At 39.3% G+C, this 18,714-nt stretch overlaps 1 protein-coding gene across 1 annotated transcript; it reads left to right on the top strand.

Moving 5' to 3' along the window:
- The first annotated feature begins 10,264 nt into the window (after positions 1-10,264).
- On the top strand, positions 10,265-17,271 carry LOC101172325 (25-hydroxyvitamin D-1 alpha hydroxylase, mitochondrial). Its single transcript, XM_004069121.4, has 9 exons — positions 10,265-10,584; positions 10,872-11,062; positions 11,177-11,367; positions 11,668-11,868; positions 12,802-12,965; positions 13,046-13,212; positions 13,286-13,367; positions 13,444-13,641; positions 16,174-17,271. The coding sequence occupies exons 1-9, from the start codon at positions 10,357-10,359 to the stop codon at positions 16,285-16,287; spliced, it is 1,536 nt and encodes a 511-aa protein (XP_004069169.1). The 5' UTR covers positions 10,265-10,356; the 3' UTR covers positions 16,288-17,271.
- Positions 17,272-18,714: the final 1,443 nt, after the last annotated feature.

Here is an 18,714-nt window from a genome sequence, read left to right as displayed (position 1 = left end):
ATCGAAATAACACAAAAAGAACATTATTAGATCGTTCTGCTGCACTGAATGCTCACATGTCTTTGCTAAATTCACAGTGTTTCCACAGATTAGACTGCAACGATGGACTGATCATTTTTTGCTGCCATCATGTGAGTGTTGTCTGCTGTGGTGGCACTTTTACGCTTTAGTAAAATAAACCCACTGTGTCTCAATCAAGTGATATTATAGTCCATTAGAATCAATTTATTTCATTTTGCGATGATTTTATATGGTATAGGTCGACACAATTAGAGTTTCTGAGTCCAGTGAACTCATTATCATGTTCAAGAAATCAGTCTGAGATGCCTCAAGGTTAGACGTGTTGTGCATTCAGAGATGCTCTTCTGCAGACCTCGATTGTAACCAGTTCTTTGAGTTCCTGTTATCTTTCTATCAACTGGAATCAGTCTGGCCATTCTCCTCTGATCTCTGGCATCAACTAGGCATTTCCACCCACAGACCTGCCACTCTCTGGATATTTTCTTTTTTTCTGGCCATTCTTTGTAAACCCTAGAGATGGTTGTGGGTAAAGATCAGCTTCTGAAATACTCAGACCAGCCCGTCTGGTTCCAACAACCATACCACGTTCAGTCTCTTCAATCACCCTTTTTCCTCCTTCTGATGCTCAGTTTGAACTGCAGCAGATCATCTTGACCGTGTCTACATGTCTAAATGCATTGAGTTGCTGCCATATAGGATTATATATACATATAAAAGCTTGTAAGTCGTGGTGAGAGAAGCTTTTAAAATTGCTTCACCAAGCTTCAAATTACAGTGAGTTAAATTATTCTTAATTTGATCATATTACTTAAAAAAAATGAAAAACATGTTTTATATGCTCACTGAAAATAGTGAACACTGGAAACATGAAGTTATCAGAACAGAAAAAGCCTCAACTGCACATGCTTTTAACTAAAAACAGGATACATTTTCATCATTCTTTAATAGTCTATCCCAGCAATCGTCATTAGGATTTGCTCTGCTGTCATCCTTTTTACTGCCATCTGGCAACAAGGTCCTCCCAGTGACCCAAAGCACATCATCTAACATTTTAGCAGCATCAGGTCATCGAGCAGAGTTTTTATGATACACTCTGCTGGAGAATCAAAGGAAAAAACTCCTAATGGCTTCCATGTGAAGTGCAGTTTTATTTCAGATACGAAGCAGTCATTTAGCATTGATGTCAAATGTCTTTGGGGTCTAAAGCTAACCCCTTTTTGAACGTTTGCAGCAGCCAAAGGACTTTAAATGCAAAGTACCTTTGTAGTTTACGACTCAAAATAAAATGAGGATGCAAACATTCCACCAACACCTGTTGCACCAGAAACGCACGAGAGGCAGCGTGGCTTCTGAAGATCATGTGCTGGAGCAAGAGACTTCAGTGTCTGAGAGACGCTTTCCAGTGAGAGCCAGGGCGCCGCCTACATACCTAAAGCGCTAAGTTTGTTCAAACAATAGGAACTGAGTGAGTTCTGGGGCAGAATAATCCTCGCACTCCAGCTGAGGAACTGAGTAGTCTATCTCATTCCTCGTAGATAAAGCTTGAGGGGTTTGTGTTGAAATGTATGCAGTAGTTAAGGGTTTCACTGAGATGAGCACTTTGTTATGTAAGTTATTTGAATGAACACTTTACTGTGGAATACTGCAATGTCTACTGACAAGAGAAATGTTTTAGTTGTGTTACCCTGAAGTCCTTCATTTAAGAAAGGGAAATGTGGTATCAGGTGACGTAAATAGGTAGGAACCGTTATGTGTGGGGATATATGTTCCTTTGGGTGAAGTTAAATAAAGAGGAACATGCGTGAAGCTGCAAGCGTGTCTCCTGTGTTGGAGTTAGCTGGAGATATTAAACTCAGCCACTTGAACAGATTCAACTGCAGGATCGGAGTGCCACCTGTGCAGAGCTTTTGCTCAAGAATAGCAGCAGGCGGGTGTGAGCGCATCTGCACGCACAGTGAGGCGAAGACTTTTGGAAGATGGCCTGGTGTCAAGAAGGGCAGCAAAGAAGCCACTTCTCTCCCAAAAAAAAAACCCTCAGGGACAGATTGATCTTCTGCAAAAAAGTATGGCAAGTGAACGTATTCCATTGGTTAAAGCTTAAAGCTGCAAATGGTTTAGCCATCCTATATTTTGGTTACCTGGAGCTGAGCTTTGAGCTCTGTGGGGTACTTGTCGTTAAAGACTCCCCTGGTCCTACCACCTAGGCACCGGGAATCTTGGGGATGAATGTTCTCTGCAGATGCCATGAGGAGTTGTTTAGAGAGCACAGATCAGCCTGGTTCAGTGTGAAACCCAGTGTCTCAGACCCCGGCACCCATTTAGCAAGCACTCCAGTTGTGCCATTCTGTAGATGAAACAGCCCCCCACTGTGGGCATGTACACAAGTTGTACACAACTTAAAAAACTGCACTATTTAAGTTAAGGTTGATTTCACCACATGATTGGTTAATTTTCTACTTACTGATAAAAAAAACAGTGGTTTACTAAAACATATCAGCTGGTTATTTAAGGAGCGGTTTCTTTTTCTGTCTTTATCTTCTCTTGTATAAAGTCATTAATACTCCTAACAACAATCTCATGCAAATCTGCATGTGTGATTTCATCGTTTGTGTAGAAAACTAGTAAATCAATATTTGATAGTGTGAAGGCCTCCCTCTTTCTTAAAAGTCCAGGAAAGTTCAGGAAAGTTTGTCTAATTTTTTCTCATACCAGGATCTGCTGCTGATTTGACAGCTGTGGTCTGCAAAAATGTCCCAGAAGAGCTGAGATGTCATATTTTGGTACCTAAAAAAGTTTTTTTGCAATCATGCAAGTTTTTTGTTATTTTTTTATATTGAGACCTATAACCCCATAGGATGTAATATAACGTAAAGTGAGGTGGGGTCAAGTAAACAACGCTAAGCATGCTTGGACTACCTGGATAAGGCAGAGTTTGGTTAAACACAAATCAATTTAAGTGACCAATAAGTATCTGCTAAACGATAACAGACCTCCTTTTTCTTCACGTAGTGTACAGCAGCTGCCTCCATTCAATTAAAAGTACAGGGGTGGAGGTGACAACGCAAAATTTACAGACAAGAAAATCTTTGCAAAAACAGCGATAAGATTTTTCCTGACTCAGTAGATTCGTGTGCTCTTGCACAATTTATAATTGTTTACACATCAGAAAGCCTTACGTTTGATATTTAAAAGGAAATTTTGGCTAAAATGAGAGTCAAATTTGTACACTTAGAGCTAAGAATTGGAATTATAAAGAGAGAATCCCCATTAGCAATAACATCCAACGCCTATAACTTAATGTGTCACATTTATGCACACATTTACACTCCTCTCACTCTTTGCACCAGTTTTACTTATGTAATGGCTAAAGAAAAGAAGCACCAGAATTGATCCTTGAGGAGCACAGATAAAGCTCAGCATTATCTTGACTCTGTGTTCTCTTTCTTGCAGATAGGACTACAAGCTTTTTATTTGTATGAGATGAGAAGCTGAACAAGGATAAATAAATCATCCGTGGTGTTAAAGTTTATTTTTCTGCATCAAATGAAACCTGGGGTGCCCTCTAAATTTGGAAACCTCTGTCTTCACATGTTGCATCACATCTGAATGAGGTTATTTAAGGTGCTCTACTTGCACATCCCTATAGTTTCTGGATTTGAAATGTTAAATCTCTATAATTGTACTAATAAAAGACACAAATATATGTATGTTCACTTATAGAATTGTGGAAAAGGTCAGTCTTCATATGGGTGTGTTACATAAAAAATAAAAAAAGGAGGAAAGCTCAGTTTGCTGGAAAGGTTTTTGACATATTGATGGCTCACTGTGATCAGTTAATTTCCTCTCAATAATTTATTTAGCAATGAAGTGAAATAAAAAAACAATTTAAAAAAATCATCATAACCCTTGTGCTATCTTAGATGACCCCACCCTTGCATTGACGTGTTCTCCCTACCATGACAAAGGTGGATAAAGGTGGAAAGATTTCATGTAATTCATGGACACCAGTAAAGATCACAAATCATTGAAGAAAAAAGGTTCAGCGCACTGTCTAGTGGGTCTAGATGACCCAACTCCCAATGGTAAAGTGCCTAGGATAACACAAGGGTTAAAGCTACTGCATCTCACTAATAATGAAACAACAGCGCCACCAAAATTGACAATAAAAAATACTGTATTACAGAAGGTACATCTACTTTTAACCTGAAAGTCTGTGACATTATCTCCCGGATCATTACTGAGGAACTTTGGTCTTTACTCGTCTTTTCCAATCTTCCTTCATTGGATTATAGATTTCTGTCATTTGTTTAAACACAGCTTTCTTAATGTCCTGCCGCAGCATTTAAGTCAGGCTGAGGCCTGGACTTTAGGGCGTTGCAACACCAGGAGATCATTTTTTTGTTCTCACTTAACACCTTGACTCTTGATAATAGTTTAAGATCCTCGTGTGCTGCAGATGCTTTGGTGTTGTGGTGTTTTTTTTTTTACTCTGCTGGAGTCTTTAAAAACAGTCTGAAGACAAACTGGAATAAGATTGTGTAGTGCAAAAACAGACAAAAACTAAAAGAGGAAGTAATACGAAACATAACTGTTTACTGTTTTCATTCTTTATAAAATGAGATGTTATAAAAATCTGGCTTTAATCATTCTGTCAAACATGACTGGAGGTGTGGGGAATCTTCCTTTTTTTTTAATCAGATGATAATCACAAATCCAATGACATCAATGGAACAACTTTCTGTTCGCCCTTTACTGAAAAATTAGGAGCAGGTTTGTTTCAGAAAACATCAGTTCCTGCACAGAGTTCATGACAGTCACTTTCCAGAAAGTATTTTTTCTAATCAAATCAGACTGAAAATAGTCTAATGGGAGCATTCTTTTAAAACTGCTATGATAAACAAATCATAATTATATTTCCACAAGAGAGGTTGAGTTGTGGAACAGCGGCAGTGGTGAAATAAAAAAAAAAAACTCATACTGAATAGAACAAAATAATGAAGAGATATAAAACACGCAATTAAACTTATTTAAATGGTAAATGGCGTTTATTGTTCTTACATAATGCTTTTCTACCTTATTTTAAGGCCTATAAGGTGCTTTACAGTCACATTCACACACTGATAGTGGCTCCACTGCAGGACATCAGCGCCAACCTATCCCCACCAGGAGCAATGTGAGGTTCAGTGTCTTGCCCAAGGACACTTCAACACACGGGCAAGCACTGTGGAAAGCAAGTTTTCCAATCGGAGGTCGACCGCTCTACCTCTGCAAGATTCATTGTCTTTTGTGAAAGGAAACTATTTTTGGAAGCTAATGTGCTTTCAAATCTTCATGAAGGGGCGTAAAAAATGACTTGACAGCTTTATCTGAAATGCTTTTTGAACTTTGAAAGCTTCGTTTTGTGAATCATTTTTTTTATTTTTGTTTGAAATCAATCAAAAAGAAATAAAGAAAGTTTTGTCTAATGAACTTAAATCTCCTGAGATCTGGCCTTAGCTCGGGGAGGACTTGCAAGGAAAGTCTGAGATGACACCCACAACATTTTCCCTGAACCTGTAGTTTATTTTGAGTTGATTTGCCGGTGGTAATGGTGTATTTTTCCATCAATATGGCTAACGTCTTGCTAAGCATTGTGTTCACAGAAACCTGTATGGACTCCCTCTAAGACCTGGCTGCTTTGCCACAAGAACATTCATCTGTAGAAAGATCTGGCCCTGTTTTCAGTTCATCCCCAGATTATTGGGTAACTTAATTGACAGTGGATTTTTTTTTTTGCCTCACTTGGCTGTCACGTGTTCTCGTCGTGAATCATTCTGCACTTCCGAATGAAATAACCACAACAAAGCACTCAAAGAACACACAAAAGCTGCATGGACCAAAGATCACAAGTAAAACGTCATGTAGCCCAGCCCTTTTCCCTCTTAAATCTATTTATTCTATAGAATACAAAACTCTAAAAGCAGGCTTTTATCTCATACATGAGAAACAGCTATGCCTGCTTTTCTGATTTGGAACCAACTAAAACTTCTTATGTAAGGTTTCCAGTCATGCTGACAGATGCCCTCTGAGCCTGTTACTAGTTAAGCATCTTAGCAAATTCTTTCACGTTGGTCTCTGCAGCCTACAGAAGCTCTGCTTTACCATCTCAACAGTATTGAGATGAGGTGTGATTTCCATCACTTAAGAAGTGGATTTGATGCATTTGCTCTCCTGAAAGACTCTGTGTTACCATACAGTTAGATTAGCAACGCCCTTCTTTTTCCACAAACATTTTCAGGACACCACCTCTGGTTTGGCACTGCATTAACAGAGTTGGTGAGGTGCTGGTCACACATAAAGGTCAGAGGTCAGATCAGTCACCTTTTGCAAGTCTTGCTCTTTAAAATAAAAGCTTCATTTCAAATAAGTCATGACATGTACTATATGTGTATATATTTATCATGAGATTTATCATGATTTATGTACAATATATAAGTATGAATGTCAGAAACCTTAAAAAATACTTTTTTTATACTAAATACTTTTTAACAATGTTTAAATTAAACTGGATGCATGGTTGTCATGACAAAATAATGAACAGACATGAATCTCTGATAAAATAATTAAATGTTGTAAAAATTAGACATTATCGATTATTGTATGATATATCATTTAACTTATGGAAAGAAATTGAAGGGCAAATTAAGTAAAGATCAAAAACCTCGGGGCCCGTTTGTTAGTTTTCTGCTCAGAGTTCTTTGTGGTTTATGGGTAATATTTCTACATCCAAGAATGAAAAATGGCCGAACTGCATCAAGCTAATAAGATAATTCCAACATATATTAAGTATGCGTGTTTCATATAGCTTAGCCATAAAGACGGGCCATTATCCCTCGAATATATGCAGCCACAGAGGTGGAAATGCGTCAGAATGAAACGCTCTTTCTCACATGTCAGACATCTGGCGTGCAGATGTGCTGCTCATTTAACAGATGCCTTTTACCACACCTTTTCATTTCAGGACATAAAAGTGTTTTTTTTTTATTTGTACAATGTTCATAATCCTGCATGTATGCCTATAAAAATCATTATTCGTTCTCTTTATTGTCGTATTTTCTTGATTCTTGGTACTACATCGTCTTACTGAGTGTACTCTTGTGCAGATGGTTTGCCTTGTTAAACGATCTTGTTTCTTTGGAGCTCCTCACCTCACAGATGACAGTTTTCTTGTCTGGACAAGTTCAAATGTGATGAAACTTATAAAATTCCCATCTTTATCAAAGTTTAAAGAGGGAATGCCTCAGAGACGATTAATATGAACCGCTAAAGAAAAACTTAAGGCACAACAGGCTCCAAAAATTTAAAACGAGAATAAAATGAACTTTGTTTTATAATGATCAAATGCATTTGAGATGATTGTTACATCAGTTTAATCCAGATTATTCAAATTAGGAAAAATTGTCTCAGTATTATTTGCTTATGGTTGACTGTGTGTTTGACGTGACCAGCTTTTACAATAAACTTGATTTATTTGTGTTTATTTTTGTGTTTTATTTTAAATAAAATGTTAAGAGAGAAAAAAAAAAAGAAGAAAATATAGAATACATCTAAAATTGTTTAATACTGTTCAGTGATTCTGTGCCACATCTACCATTTACATATACTTTTCTATTCTACAAAAATATAATTTTTAAACTTTTTTTTCCATATTAATGTTTATATATAACACTTACTGTTTATTTATGTATTTTTACATTGTGGCAGTAAATACTAATAAATCTGCATTATTATCAATGATATGGCCTGTTAGTAGCTGAGACTAAATAATCTCAATATAGTTCCAAAAAAAGTTTTATTATCATTGATGTGCACAATACACAGATCTAAACACATAGACGCTCTAACCATTTAAATTCACAGACTGGAGACATGAACTTTAAAACAGTCTATGGCAGCCTCTCTTTTAGACACAGGGCCAATGTAATAAAGGAAAACGCCTCTGAGGCTGACCCCCTTAGTTTGTTCCTCAAAAGCACAAAAAGGTCCTTCTTTTTTCACTTTTTACCATGAAACTGGAGCCAACCCCTCGTTCCCATACAGGTGAAAATCCACTGAAAGGTCCAGATTCACCTACCCCCTCTGGGGGCCTGTAAATACTTAGAAATACTCAACTTTAATGGATTTCCAGCTACACCGAACTGGGTTAACTGTCTCCAGCACCAGCAGATTTTCTGACTCAGCAGCAGATCATGAACTGCTGCTGTACTGGATCACAAAAATGTGGCAAAAAAACCCTTAGATTTTAACTGTTTGCAGTATTGCGTAAGACCAGAACACATCCAGACATCTGTGACCTTCTTTAAAAGGTTGTTTATGTGCTCAAGAACATCTCAGAGGTCAGCCTTTATCTGGTTTTCTTAGATATGGGAGTTTTACGTTTGGCTCAGGGAAGTCTTGTGCAGCTGCACTTTTGACGTTTTCTGACACTTTTGATAGCATCTTTATCCTGCAGACATTCTACTGTTTTTTTGTGTGTGAAGCCTCTAAAGCAGAAAGAGGATCTGAATTTTGCAGATAAAAAACTAAAAGATAAAAGACACATAAGGTGCTTGGGAGAAAATTTCAGAAGCTGCTCTTGTCAATGTTGAGTTGTTTGGAACTAAACTCATTCATATCTCTTTTTTTCCCAATTTCCACTTTGGAGCCTGAAATAACTTTATGAGGAAACCTCACTGTGAATAATTGATCTGTAGTGTCACCAAAAAAGAAAAAGTGTGAAAAATCAATAATTAAATTTCCTTAATAAAAAATTTTGAATGTAATGCATTGACTTTTTTGTGTTGTTTTTGCTTATCTTTTCTAACATATACAGTCGTGATGTACAATAATTCAATAGAATTACTGAATTTACTGAAATCTGGACTTGAAGCTGCCTTTATCTATGTTTTTTCAAACTGATGTTCAAGCATGGATCTGAAAATGAGCAGAGGTTTACGATCAAAAATCTAAATGTGCATTAACAGTTTCTTTGCCTCAAAAAAAATCCACTTATTGTCTGAAAGTCCCAAAGTGGCAGATCAGGGAAACTCGTGTAAATCAGCTATAGACAACTGCAGGGAGGAAAGAAAAGGCAAGTTCACCTTTAGGGGGCTGCTTCAGAGTATCACACAGGATTTTTTTAATTCCCCCAGCTGCAAGCTTTTAAGTACATTCCTCTGTGATTGTAGCATTCAGGTGGCATCATTGCCTCGATAATGTATGAGTTAACATGGTTAAAGCAGTTTAAAGCATCATAATTTAATCATATATGTTAAATGATGCAGTTGCAGTTTCAGCCATATGCTTTTTTGACACTTACTAGAAAGCTTGTGAATTCAGAATTGAGGTTCAATGCAAAAGTGCAAAGTGAATTATTTTCTGAGCGTTTTATGAAGTAGCATCAGAATAATTGTGGTCACAAAAATGGATAATCTTCCACCAGCTGTGAGATTCATTTCGGGGGGGGAATTCGGTCAGATTTAAGTCACATTTCTGAGTTTTAACTGTCTCCCATGAGGCCTTCATCCAAAATCATCTTTCAGATTTCAAACTGGCAGAGGTGCGATTCTCTGAAAACTGGTGATTCAACATTTCTGGTTAAAGCGAAAAAAAAAATGTGCATGGGGTCAAATGTCGGAGCAGATTCCAAGTATAGCCCTGGGGATGTTACTTCACACTCCACACACATTGTGTTTGGACAAATTCCAGTTCAAATCAGGTCAGAATTTAGTCTCTTAGCTGGAAAATCACCCAGCAAAGAATTGGTAAGAAGAGACCAGAAAGCATCACAAACACTGGAAAATACAGATTTACTCAAATAATGTGAGTTTTGATTAAACAAAAGTTCTTCAAACATTTATGATTTTTGGCTTGAGTTAGTTTGTGTAACCTTTATTCCTCCTTTCAGATCAATATTACCAAAAATAACAATGACTTTGGAGAGAGCTCAACTTATAGGTGTCAATTTATTGGATTATTGGAGAACAAAATGCTTCGCAGGAGCCGAGATAAGCCTGCGCAATTTCAGGAGACACATATTATGTATCCAGGACTTCCACGTGTGCTGCGCCTGGGATGGTCGGCAGTGAGCGCTATGATTGGACGCACCTTCTCCCCGGATCACGCTGTCTTTGATCCATCCAGTCGGGGCGGGACCTGAGCAGATTTTACCCCCATGATTGGCTCAGGTTAAGCAAATTCACAGCTTTTTGTCTGCGGACTGGAGCGGCAGGTCTGGCTTTATAAATACAGCCATCAGCCAGGAAAGCAAAATGAGCATCGACGTCCAAGGGAGTCTATTCAGCCCAACACCGGTTCATGATCTGTGTGAGAAGGATGCTGCAGCAACATCTCCGAGTGGCCGGCCGCAGCGCGTCCCCGCTGGTCAAGTGGATGGAGAGGTGGGCGGAGCGCAAAGCGGCCAGCCCGGCGCACGCCAAGGCGCAGGCGGTGGCGACCCTGGACGACATGCCGGGACCGTCCCTCGCCAGCTTCGCCTGGGACTTATTTGCAAAAGGGGGTCTGTCGCGCCTGCACGAGCTACAGGTAAAGAAGTGGGATTTAATATATAAATGCTACGCGTAAATGTGGATTTTTGTTTCCGTTTGTGCCAAAAGTTCGCCGGGATCCATCACTATTCGTGTAAAATGCATTGCTTTATTAAAACTGCTGCCATCTCAGTTAGAGTGATTTTCAGAGGCCATGCATCTGCAATGCAAATGATGTCATTCAATGCCCCGTTCTCTCTTTTTCATCCCCCCAACAAAGCCCCAGTGCACCCTAGAGGACAAGTAATCTGCAAGGTTTTTGAAAATCTTTGTTTTATTTCCCAGTTGGAGGGACTGCATAAGTATGGCCCCATGTGGAAGGCAAGCTTTGGCCCTATCCTGACTGTTCATGTGGCTGATCCTGCCCTGATAGAGCAGGTCCTGAGGCAGGAGGGCCTGCACCCCATGCGCTCCAACCTCTCCTCCTGGAAGGACTACAGGAAGCTCAGGGGACATCACTGTGGACTCTTGACATCGTGAGTATTTCTGATCCCAGATGGGAAAATTTCAAATTCAGCCTGATGCTTAAAACCCTGGATCTGCATCCATAGCTGCATGTCATTGATAATGTTTTCTGCGGGTGTTTCCAGTGAGGGGGAGGAGTGGCAAGCAGTGAGAAGTCTGCTGGGGAAACACATGCTGCGTCCAAAGGCGGTGGAAGCTTACGATAAAACCCTGAACTCCGTGGTCGCTGATCTCATTTCCAAGCTTCGCCTCTGCAAAAGTCCTCAAGGACACATCACCGACATTGCAAGCGAGTTCTATCGCTTTGGACTTGAAGGTAAGATCTCGGCTCTCCGTGGTGGAGTTGGGGTGCACTGCAACATTTAAACTCTGGCGTCAGGCAGCAAATACTTGCAGGAAGAAACAGATGATAAAAATTATTGTGCATTTTTTTTCCAGAACTTGTGTTTTTTATTGATGCCATGCACACATCTTGAACTGTGTTCTCAAACAATTTGTTAAATGAACTAAACAAAACAACTAAAGCTTTGTTTTAGTAATCTTTCTTCCTAAAATGTAGAGTCTTTAGTCCACTTTCTTACCCCGTTTACTTTACCACACCTTTCTTTCATTGCAGGTATTTCCTCAGTGCTCTTTGAATCTCGGATTGGTTGCCTGGATCTGGTTGTTCCCGAAGAGACTGAGCGTTTTATCAGCGCCATTAACACCATGTTTGTGATGACGCTCCTCACCATGGCCATGCCGAGCTGGCTGCACCAGCTGTTCCCCAAACCCTGGAGAGTGTTTTGTCAGTGCTGGGACTACATGTTTGAATTTGGTAAGACTTTCTTGAAGATTTGTACCTCACTAATTGAATTTCTAAAATGAGCAATAGAACAAAAAGTTGTAGAATGCGAACTTCAATCCTAATATTTGGGTCATAGGTTGGTCTTTGGGGTTTATTTATTTTTTTTCTTCTTAACTTGTTCTGTCCAACAACTGAGCCAACAGATGAGAGCTGAAGGCCTTTTGTGTTGGACAGGGGTCTTTGGGGTTTTCCAACTTACTTAAACAGGACTGATGCAGATCTTAAACTATGGACACACTGGGCATATGATGCACTTAGTCCACCTGATAAGGAAAGGCTTCTTCTTTTTTCTTTTTCTATTATTAGCTATCGCACGTCTGCCACCTACAGTTGGAAGAGGCTTGTTGCGAAATCTAAAAATATAGGATAAATCTTGTGAATCTTGCTAAAAGCTTTTTCTTTCACAGCTCTGTATATAAATGAAAGCACCATTCTGCGTGATATTTGACAGACTTGTTGTCTTATAATCCTGGCTGGGCACAAAATGCAATTATAGATTTCTCCTTCATGATCAGTTTTCAAATCGTTGGCATCACTACCAAATTAGAGTCCCTGATTGGTCAAAGATCGACCTGGTTTGACTTTCAATGTGCATTTAATGGCTGCGCATTTTGCACATATTGACTGAAAACTTAGAAACATAAGAGTTTTGAATGCGGAAGCCCCAAAAGCACATTTTTACACGTGAATGTAGCTTGAGACATCAAACATGTTTACAATAATCGTCTTTAATTTTCCTGCAACTCTACATTGTCTGCCTGTTAACTGTATAGCTGATGTAGTTTTAGATAAGGATTTCTTCTGTTTTTGGAAAAGTTCAAAAAGCTTCTACTTGGTGACCAGATTCCGTTTTGGAAGTGCCGTGACGTCTTTGTCATGGTGGCATCTCTTTTTCTCCTACAGCAAAAGTCCACATTGACCGCCGCATGGCTGTCGAAGCAGAGAAAGTGAGCAGAGGAGAGAAGGTGAAGGGCCGTTATCTTACCTACTTCCTGTCGCAGACGGGACTCCCCATGAAGACCGTCTACAGCAACGTTACTGAGCTCCTGCTTGCAGGAGTGGATACGGTAAGAATAAGTCTCTGCTTCCCCAGTTTGTCCTACTTCAACTCCAGAGCCAAGCTAACGCTGCTGTGCATTGTGTAAAGATTTCCAGCACTTTGTCCTGGTCGCTGTATGAGCTGTCCCGCCATCCAGAGGTTCAGGCCTCGCTCAGACAGGAGGTGCTGAATGTGCTGGAGGGTCGGAGGACACCCGAGGCTGCAGACGTGGCTCGCATGCCTCTGCTTAAAGCTACAGTTAAAGAAGTGCTCAGGTACCAGCTGAATGGTTTCCGTGGGCAGCTTGAATCAGTCATTTCTTTTGGTTAACGTAACTTTATTCGTCAGGTTATATCCAGTTATTCCTGCCAATGCAAGGGTCATTACAGAAAGAGACATCCAAGTGGGAGGATATCTTATTCCTAAAGACGTGAGTATTATCTTGAAGCACCAAAAGGATCTTTGGCGTTCAGAGCACATCTGACCATCGGTGCTTCCTTTTCCAGACTCTGATCACTTTGTGCCACTTTGCAACGTCCCGGGACCCCACAGTCTTTCCAAACCCACACGAGTTCCAGCCCCACCGCTGGTTCAGGAAGGAGCAGGCTCATCACCCGTACGCCTCGGTTCCCTTCGGTGTGGGAAAACGCAGCTGCATAGGCCGCCGCATTGCTGAGCTGGAGCTCTACCTTGCTCTTTCCCGGGTGAGTTGGATCGACCAAGTAGAAAGTATGTCAGCAAACATGTTTCATTGCTCTTTGTCAACACAGCTTCTGGGGAGGTTTATTTACTGGATAATCTTCAGAGATAACAGTCGTATGGGTGTGTATTTGGAGCTCTTTTTTATCCTGCATGCAGTTACATCAAAGAAAATGTTACATTAGAAGAACGATGTAAAAGAATTGACAGGAAAAGAGCCTAAAAGCTGCATGACAAAAGAGTTCACAAACCAAATTTAGCATCATTATCGTGATTATTGTGATTGTCATTATTGTTCCAATAAAACACCCAAAGTCTGACATTGTGGAGAAAGTGTAGAATAACTTTAGTCTCAAATCTTTAATGTTTTTTTTTTCCATTCTCATGTGCATTTGGGATCATTGTATGACCAAATTTGGGTTTAACTTAAGAAAACATTGATGCAGACAAGTTCACGGCTATCCCATCCTCTACAGATTATGCGCCTTCAGTCTAGTTTGGCAGCCTGATTGGATAAGGAATGGCAAAAAAAAAGTTCACACGCTCCTTTAGTTTGCTTTCACACTGCACTGTTGAGAGCAGACTAAAAGGATTAGTCAGGGTCACAGATTTACTTGTTTGTGGGTGGTTTTGTCTAAAACGAGCATTGACCAGGAGGGAGAAAAAAAAAGGTATGAGGAAGATGGAAACCTACTTTCCACAGAGTGCCAGTATTCAGTCCTCTGATCAGCGCCTTCCCATGACTGATTTATTTCTGTAGATTTACTCTGGGGGGGGCTTTTTCCCCCTTATACTTGAGATTCACGGCACTTGCATTACTTCCTCTGTTTGCTTTTCTCCTTGCTTTGGTTGTGGGACAGTCTGAATGAGGCAACCCTTAAAATTCCAGATTGAAGCTCATTTAAAAAATGTACATACCAGGAGCCAGGTCAAGCACTAAGCAACCAGCAAAGAGGCACACCTTGAAAGAGGTTTACAGGTGTCTTCCAACAATTTTCATATATCTGTCCTGACTTTTTCTTCTTCTTTTTTTGTAAATTTTAGACAAAACTAGGGTTCAGTTGTGTCAAATCCTGCCATGATCTGAGTGGTCGCAGCAAAAAAAACAACTGAATGTAAATTGCAGCTGTAGAATCAAACGGCCACATGACTACATTCAAAGTCCTTCACTCAAGTCCCAGCCCTGATTTTTCTGTAGCGCTGTTCTGCATATTTTATTTTTATGTACCAAATTTTTTAGACTCTTGAGTATAAATCACAGCAGCCAAAAAAGGCAGAAAAAAGAAGTAAAAACAAGAACGCACATTTCATCTAGAAAGGAAAATCATAATAATGGTACAGATAGCAATAACAGACTGACTATATGCATGTTTAGTACCGCATTGATGATTATTTAGCTTAATGATACAGGAGGAATCTATTATATTATCACAATATATGAAATATTATTAATATAACCATAGCATAAAGAATATGCAAACAAGTCCACTAAACTGAATTACATCAAATTCAGTCCATAGAATTTAAGCATCCTCTGTCCCTTCGGAATGCCTGGCATGAGACTGAGTATCACTTCTTCTGTCTGTAGCAAATCCTGTTCCCACATCTACAGTGCCCTCTAGCAGTTGTTGCTATTATTTCCTTTTTTTAATCACACATGTCGCACCCCCAGCCAAACTATGCAAAAACGACAACTTTAAACTACTTTAAAAAATACAGTGATTCAAATGACTTACTTCCAAAAGTTTAATATTTTTTGCACCCCTCACATTTTGAGCTGTTGGATATCCACTGTTCCCCAGTGGGTCAACTTCCAACCATTTTCATTAATAAAGAATATTGAACTCTTTCCATCCAGCGTCTTAACCTGCTTAAGCCCTCTTGGGGTCTTGGGGTTGCCAGAGCCGAACCTGGCTACTCTTGGATGAACATAGATACACCCTGGACAGGTCGCCAGTCCATCACCGGGCCAATTTTGTAAATTAAAGGGGCATCAACTGTTGCTTCTCTAGATTACCACTGATCTCTTTTCTTTTTTGCATCATGCAAATCCAGTCAGTCAGACAAACTAAGCTTTGTATTGGTTTTTTGTTTTTAAATAACCACCTTTAATTAAACACAACTTGTCTTTAAACGACTTTTAGGAAGTTGGGCACATTTTAGTTTTTTCACACCTTAAGCTCTGTCTATTTTTACCTAAAGGTCTGTAAGCACTGTGTTACACCCCATGAATGTGTATATCAGTGAGTTGCTAATTTTAAGCATGCATGTACACAGAATATTTTATTGAGTAACTGACAAAATATTTGGATTGTTGCTCTGCTTGTTTAGTGTTTACTGCAAATCTTGCTTTTATCCCGGAACAATGTTGGAGCGTAAAACAAGGAGCTTTAAATATTTATGCAAATCCATTTCCTGATGAATTAATTGGATTATGTATTACAGGGATTTCCCAGTCCCTAGTTTGGGTTTGTTGTTGTTTTTAAATTTAGTCTCCAAGATTGTTTCCCTAATTGCTCTGTTTTCTGTCTTGTTAGATTCTACTGGAGTTTGATGTAAAGCCAGACCCGAAGGGAGCGTCTGTGAAGCCGATGACACGGACCCTTCTTGTTCCAGAAAATGTCATTAACCTACAGTTTATTGAACGGTGACCTTTATGCTTGGGCTGGTCGTCTATAGGCGCAAACGTGAGTCCCCCCCCCAGCAGGCCATGAGGAGAGCTAGGCAAGCAGAGTTATCACAGGTGCTGAGATAACAATAGCCTGCTGCACGTACAGGTTCATGTCAGAGTGGCCCTTAACCTTTGACACAGCAAAGATATATATTTAAAAAAAAAAAGCGCTCCTCTCCTGCAGCCCTTCGACGATGCAAGTGACGCAGAGGGCTGCGAGCTGCAAGAAGGACGAGAGCTGATGGCTCATCAAAGAGCACTTCGACGCAAAAATCCTAATTCCAAGATTGAATTTCATTTTCTACAAGCAAAATGACCAAATCCTTTGAAGTACAGAAAACTAAATCAAATAAGCAATATGCAAACCTTCTTTTCTTTTTTTTTTTAAACTGACAATATTTGGGAGAATTGTGGTCATTTCTTGAAATTTTCTACAGCACAGTGGTGCTTAGTGAGCATTAGGCCATAATGACAGTTTTCCAGAATATATTAACCCCTTTATTGAAGTAAGAAACTGTGATTCTTATTATATTTGCACTGTTAAATGCTCATGATGGTTACTTCTCTGTGCTGATAAATCAGAAATTCACTCAAACAGCTGGTCTGTATGTGTCCAACCAGTCAGGATGGAGCAAGTACTCTGAAAGCAAGAGCCTTATTTTTAACACTGCTGTTGTTAGAGTTTATTATGTTCAATGTTGTAAAGCAGGTGCATTTTCTTGGGTGCTTTTGAGTGAAAGATTCATGTAAAGAGGTGTTTAAAGTAGGGCAGCTGATAACATTTCTGCAAGACTACACGGTTCCATTCAAATCTTTCAGATGAATATGCAGAATGGTGCTGATTCTTTTGCATTTTTACAAAAACTTGATGTTTTGCAAAAAAAAACAACCTGTAAATTCAAACTATTTATTCATGCTGTATGCTTTTTGGCTCTGTAAACTCCAATAAAAAAGTTTCAAGTAATTTCTTTTGGTGGATTTAAATTTAATATTCACTCTTCATTTGGTGCCTGTTTTCTTGTAGAGCATTTTTTTCCCTTCTAGACGCAACTCAGCAGGTAAAGCTGCTCCAACACCTCAGGTAAAGCGTTCAGCTGCATCAGAGTCGGTTCTAAACAGTTAAAATATGTTTCTAACTGCCATAAGCTCAATACCTAGAGACAGCTGCTCAGAACACAGACATGAATGTTTACAAGAAATACAATTAAAAGTCCTGCAGAACATGACAGTGTTGTAAACCGGAGCAGCAGTGGTTCAGTTATGTGCAACAATTGGTTGCTTGTTGAGATTCTGGCTGCAGGCTTGAATGTGTGTGTGCTTTACTTTAGTTTGGAACATGACCCCAAACTCATGCTAGAGTTGATGAAAAGTAGGCCTGCACCATAAATCGCAAATTTATCGTTAAATATCAAGCTGTGCAATACGCATATCACAAAAGTTACAGAAAATTGAGATGAATGGTGACCTTAAATGTGTTCAAACATAACATAAAAACAATCTGTTGGAACAATGTATATAAGTTCTCATATTTGCTTTTTTATGCATCACCTAGCTAGATATAGGTGATATAATCATGTTTGCAGAAGTGTCTGTGTCCAACTTTGTTTCACAGGAAGGTGGAGGTGACACCCTTGGGAGAGAACGATTGTCTGGGCGTCTTTCCAGCATCTTCCTGCGAATTTGTGTGTTAGCTGTGTCTAGAATGAATCGATGGAGCCTCTGTTAGTTTATCCGTGAGAAAAGACTTCGCAGGTCCGAAGATGATGTGGGAAGACTGTGAAAAGATAGACATGTCGTAATCAATGTTTTCTAATCGTGCTGCAAATGTGCTTTCTTACCCCCCCCCCCCCCCCCCCTTAGAGCACAGCGCATGTGTAACTTAAGGAAAACCCAAAAAACCCAAAACAACTTAATAAAGGAGGTGAGCAACAGAATATGCTCCAGAGAGATTTACGAGGATAACCAAATCTCCGTTTGGTCTCCTCGTAAAGGTACCTTGATCTGTTGTCTTTCTTTCCTTTTTGAGTTGTTTTAACCCAACACAATCCTATGGCAGCTTGAAGCATTTAATGAATCAAATAAACCCCTTTATGCATTTGACCAATCAGATGAAACCCTTTTTATGTTAGATGTTCACCTTCTATGAAGACGAGGGCCATTTGGAGTATAATTTTACTTATGTTGACTCTTATTTAAATTAAATTGTTGCAGTGAAATGGAAATTGTGTATTTTGCAATATTGATCACTAATATCGCAAATAGTGAGTTTTCCTCATATCGTGTAGCCCTAATAAAAAGTTTGTGGCAACGTTTTAATTTCTTGTTTTCCATGATATTAGTGAATAAAAAGAAAAAAAGAATAGATCATTAAAATTGTTCTCAAGACTTTTTTTTCCAACCTTATTGA

The sequence above is a fragment of the Oryzias latipes genome, chromosome 5 (assembly GCF_002234675.1).
Source record: "Oryzias latipes chromosome 5, ASM223467v1".
Lineage (NCBI taxonomy): Eukaryota > Metazoa > Chordata > Actinopteri > Beloniformes > Adrianichthyidae > Oryzias > Oryzias latipes.
Note: the sequence above shows the minus strand (reverse complement) of the source record. Positions and strands in the feature narration are given on the sequence as shown.

Excerpts from the sequence above, each read along its gene's own strand:
- LOC101172325 (XM_004069121.4), top strand. The coding sequence starts at position 10,357 with ATGATCTGTGTGAGAAGGATGCTGCAGCAACATCTCCGAGTGGCCGGC. Across the intron at positions 13,213-13,285 it reads ACAGTTAAAGAAGTGCTCAG|GTTATATCCAGTTATTCCTG; the intron begins GTACCAGCTGAA and ends TTTATTCGTCAG. Across the intron at positions 13,368-13,443 it reads GATATCTTATTCCTAAAGAC|ACTCTGATCACTTTGTGCCA; the intron begins GTGAGTATTATC and ends TTCCTTTTCCAG.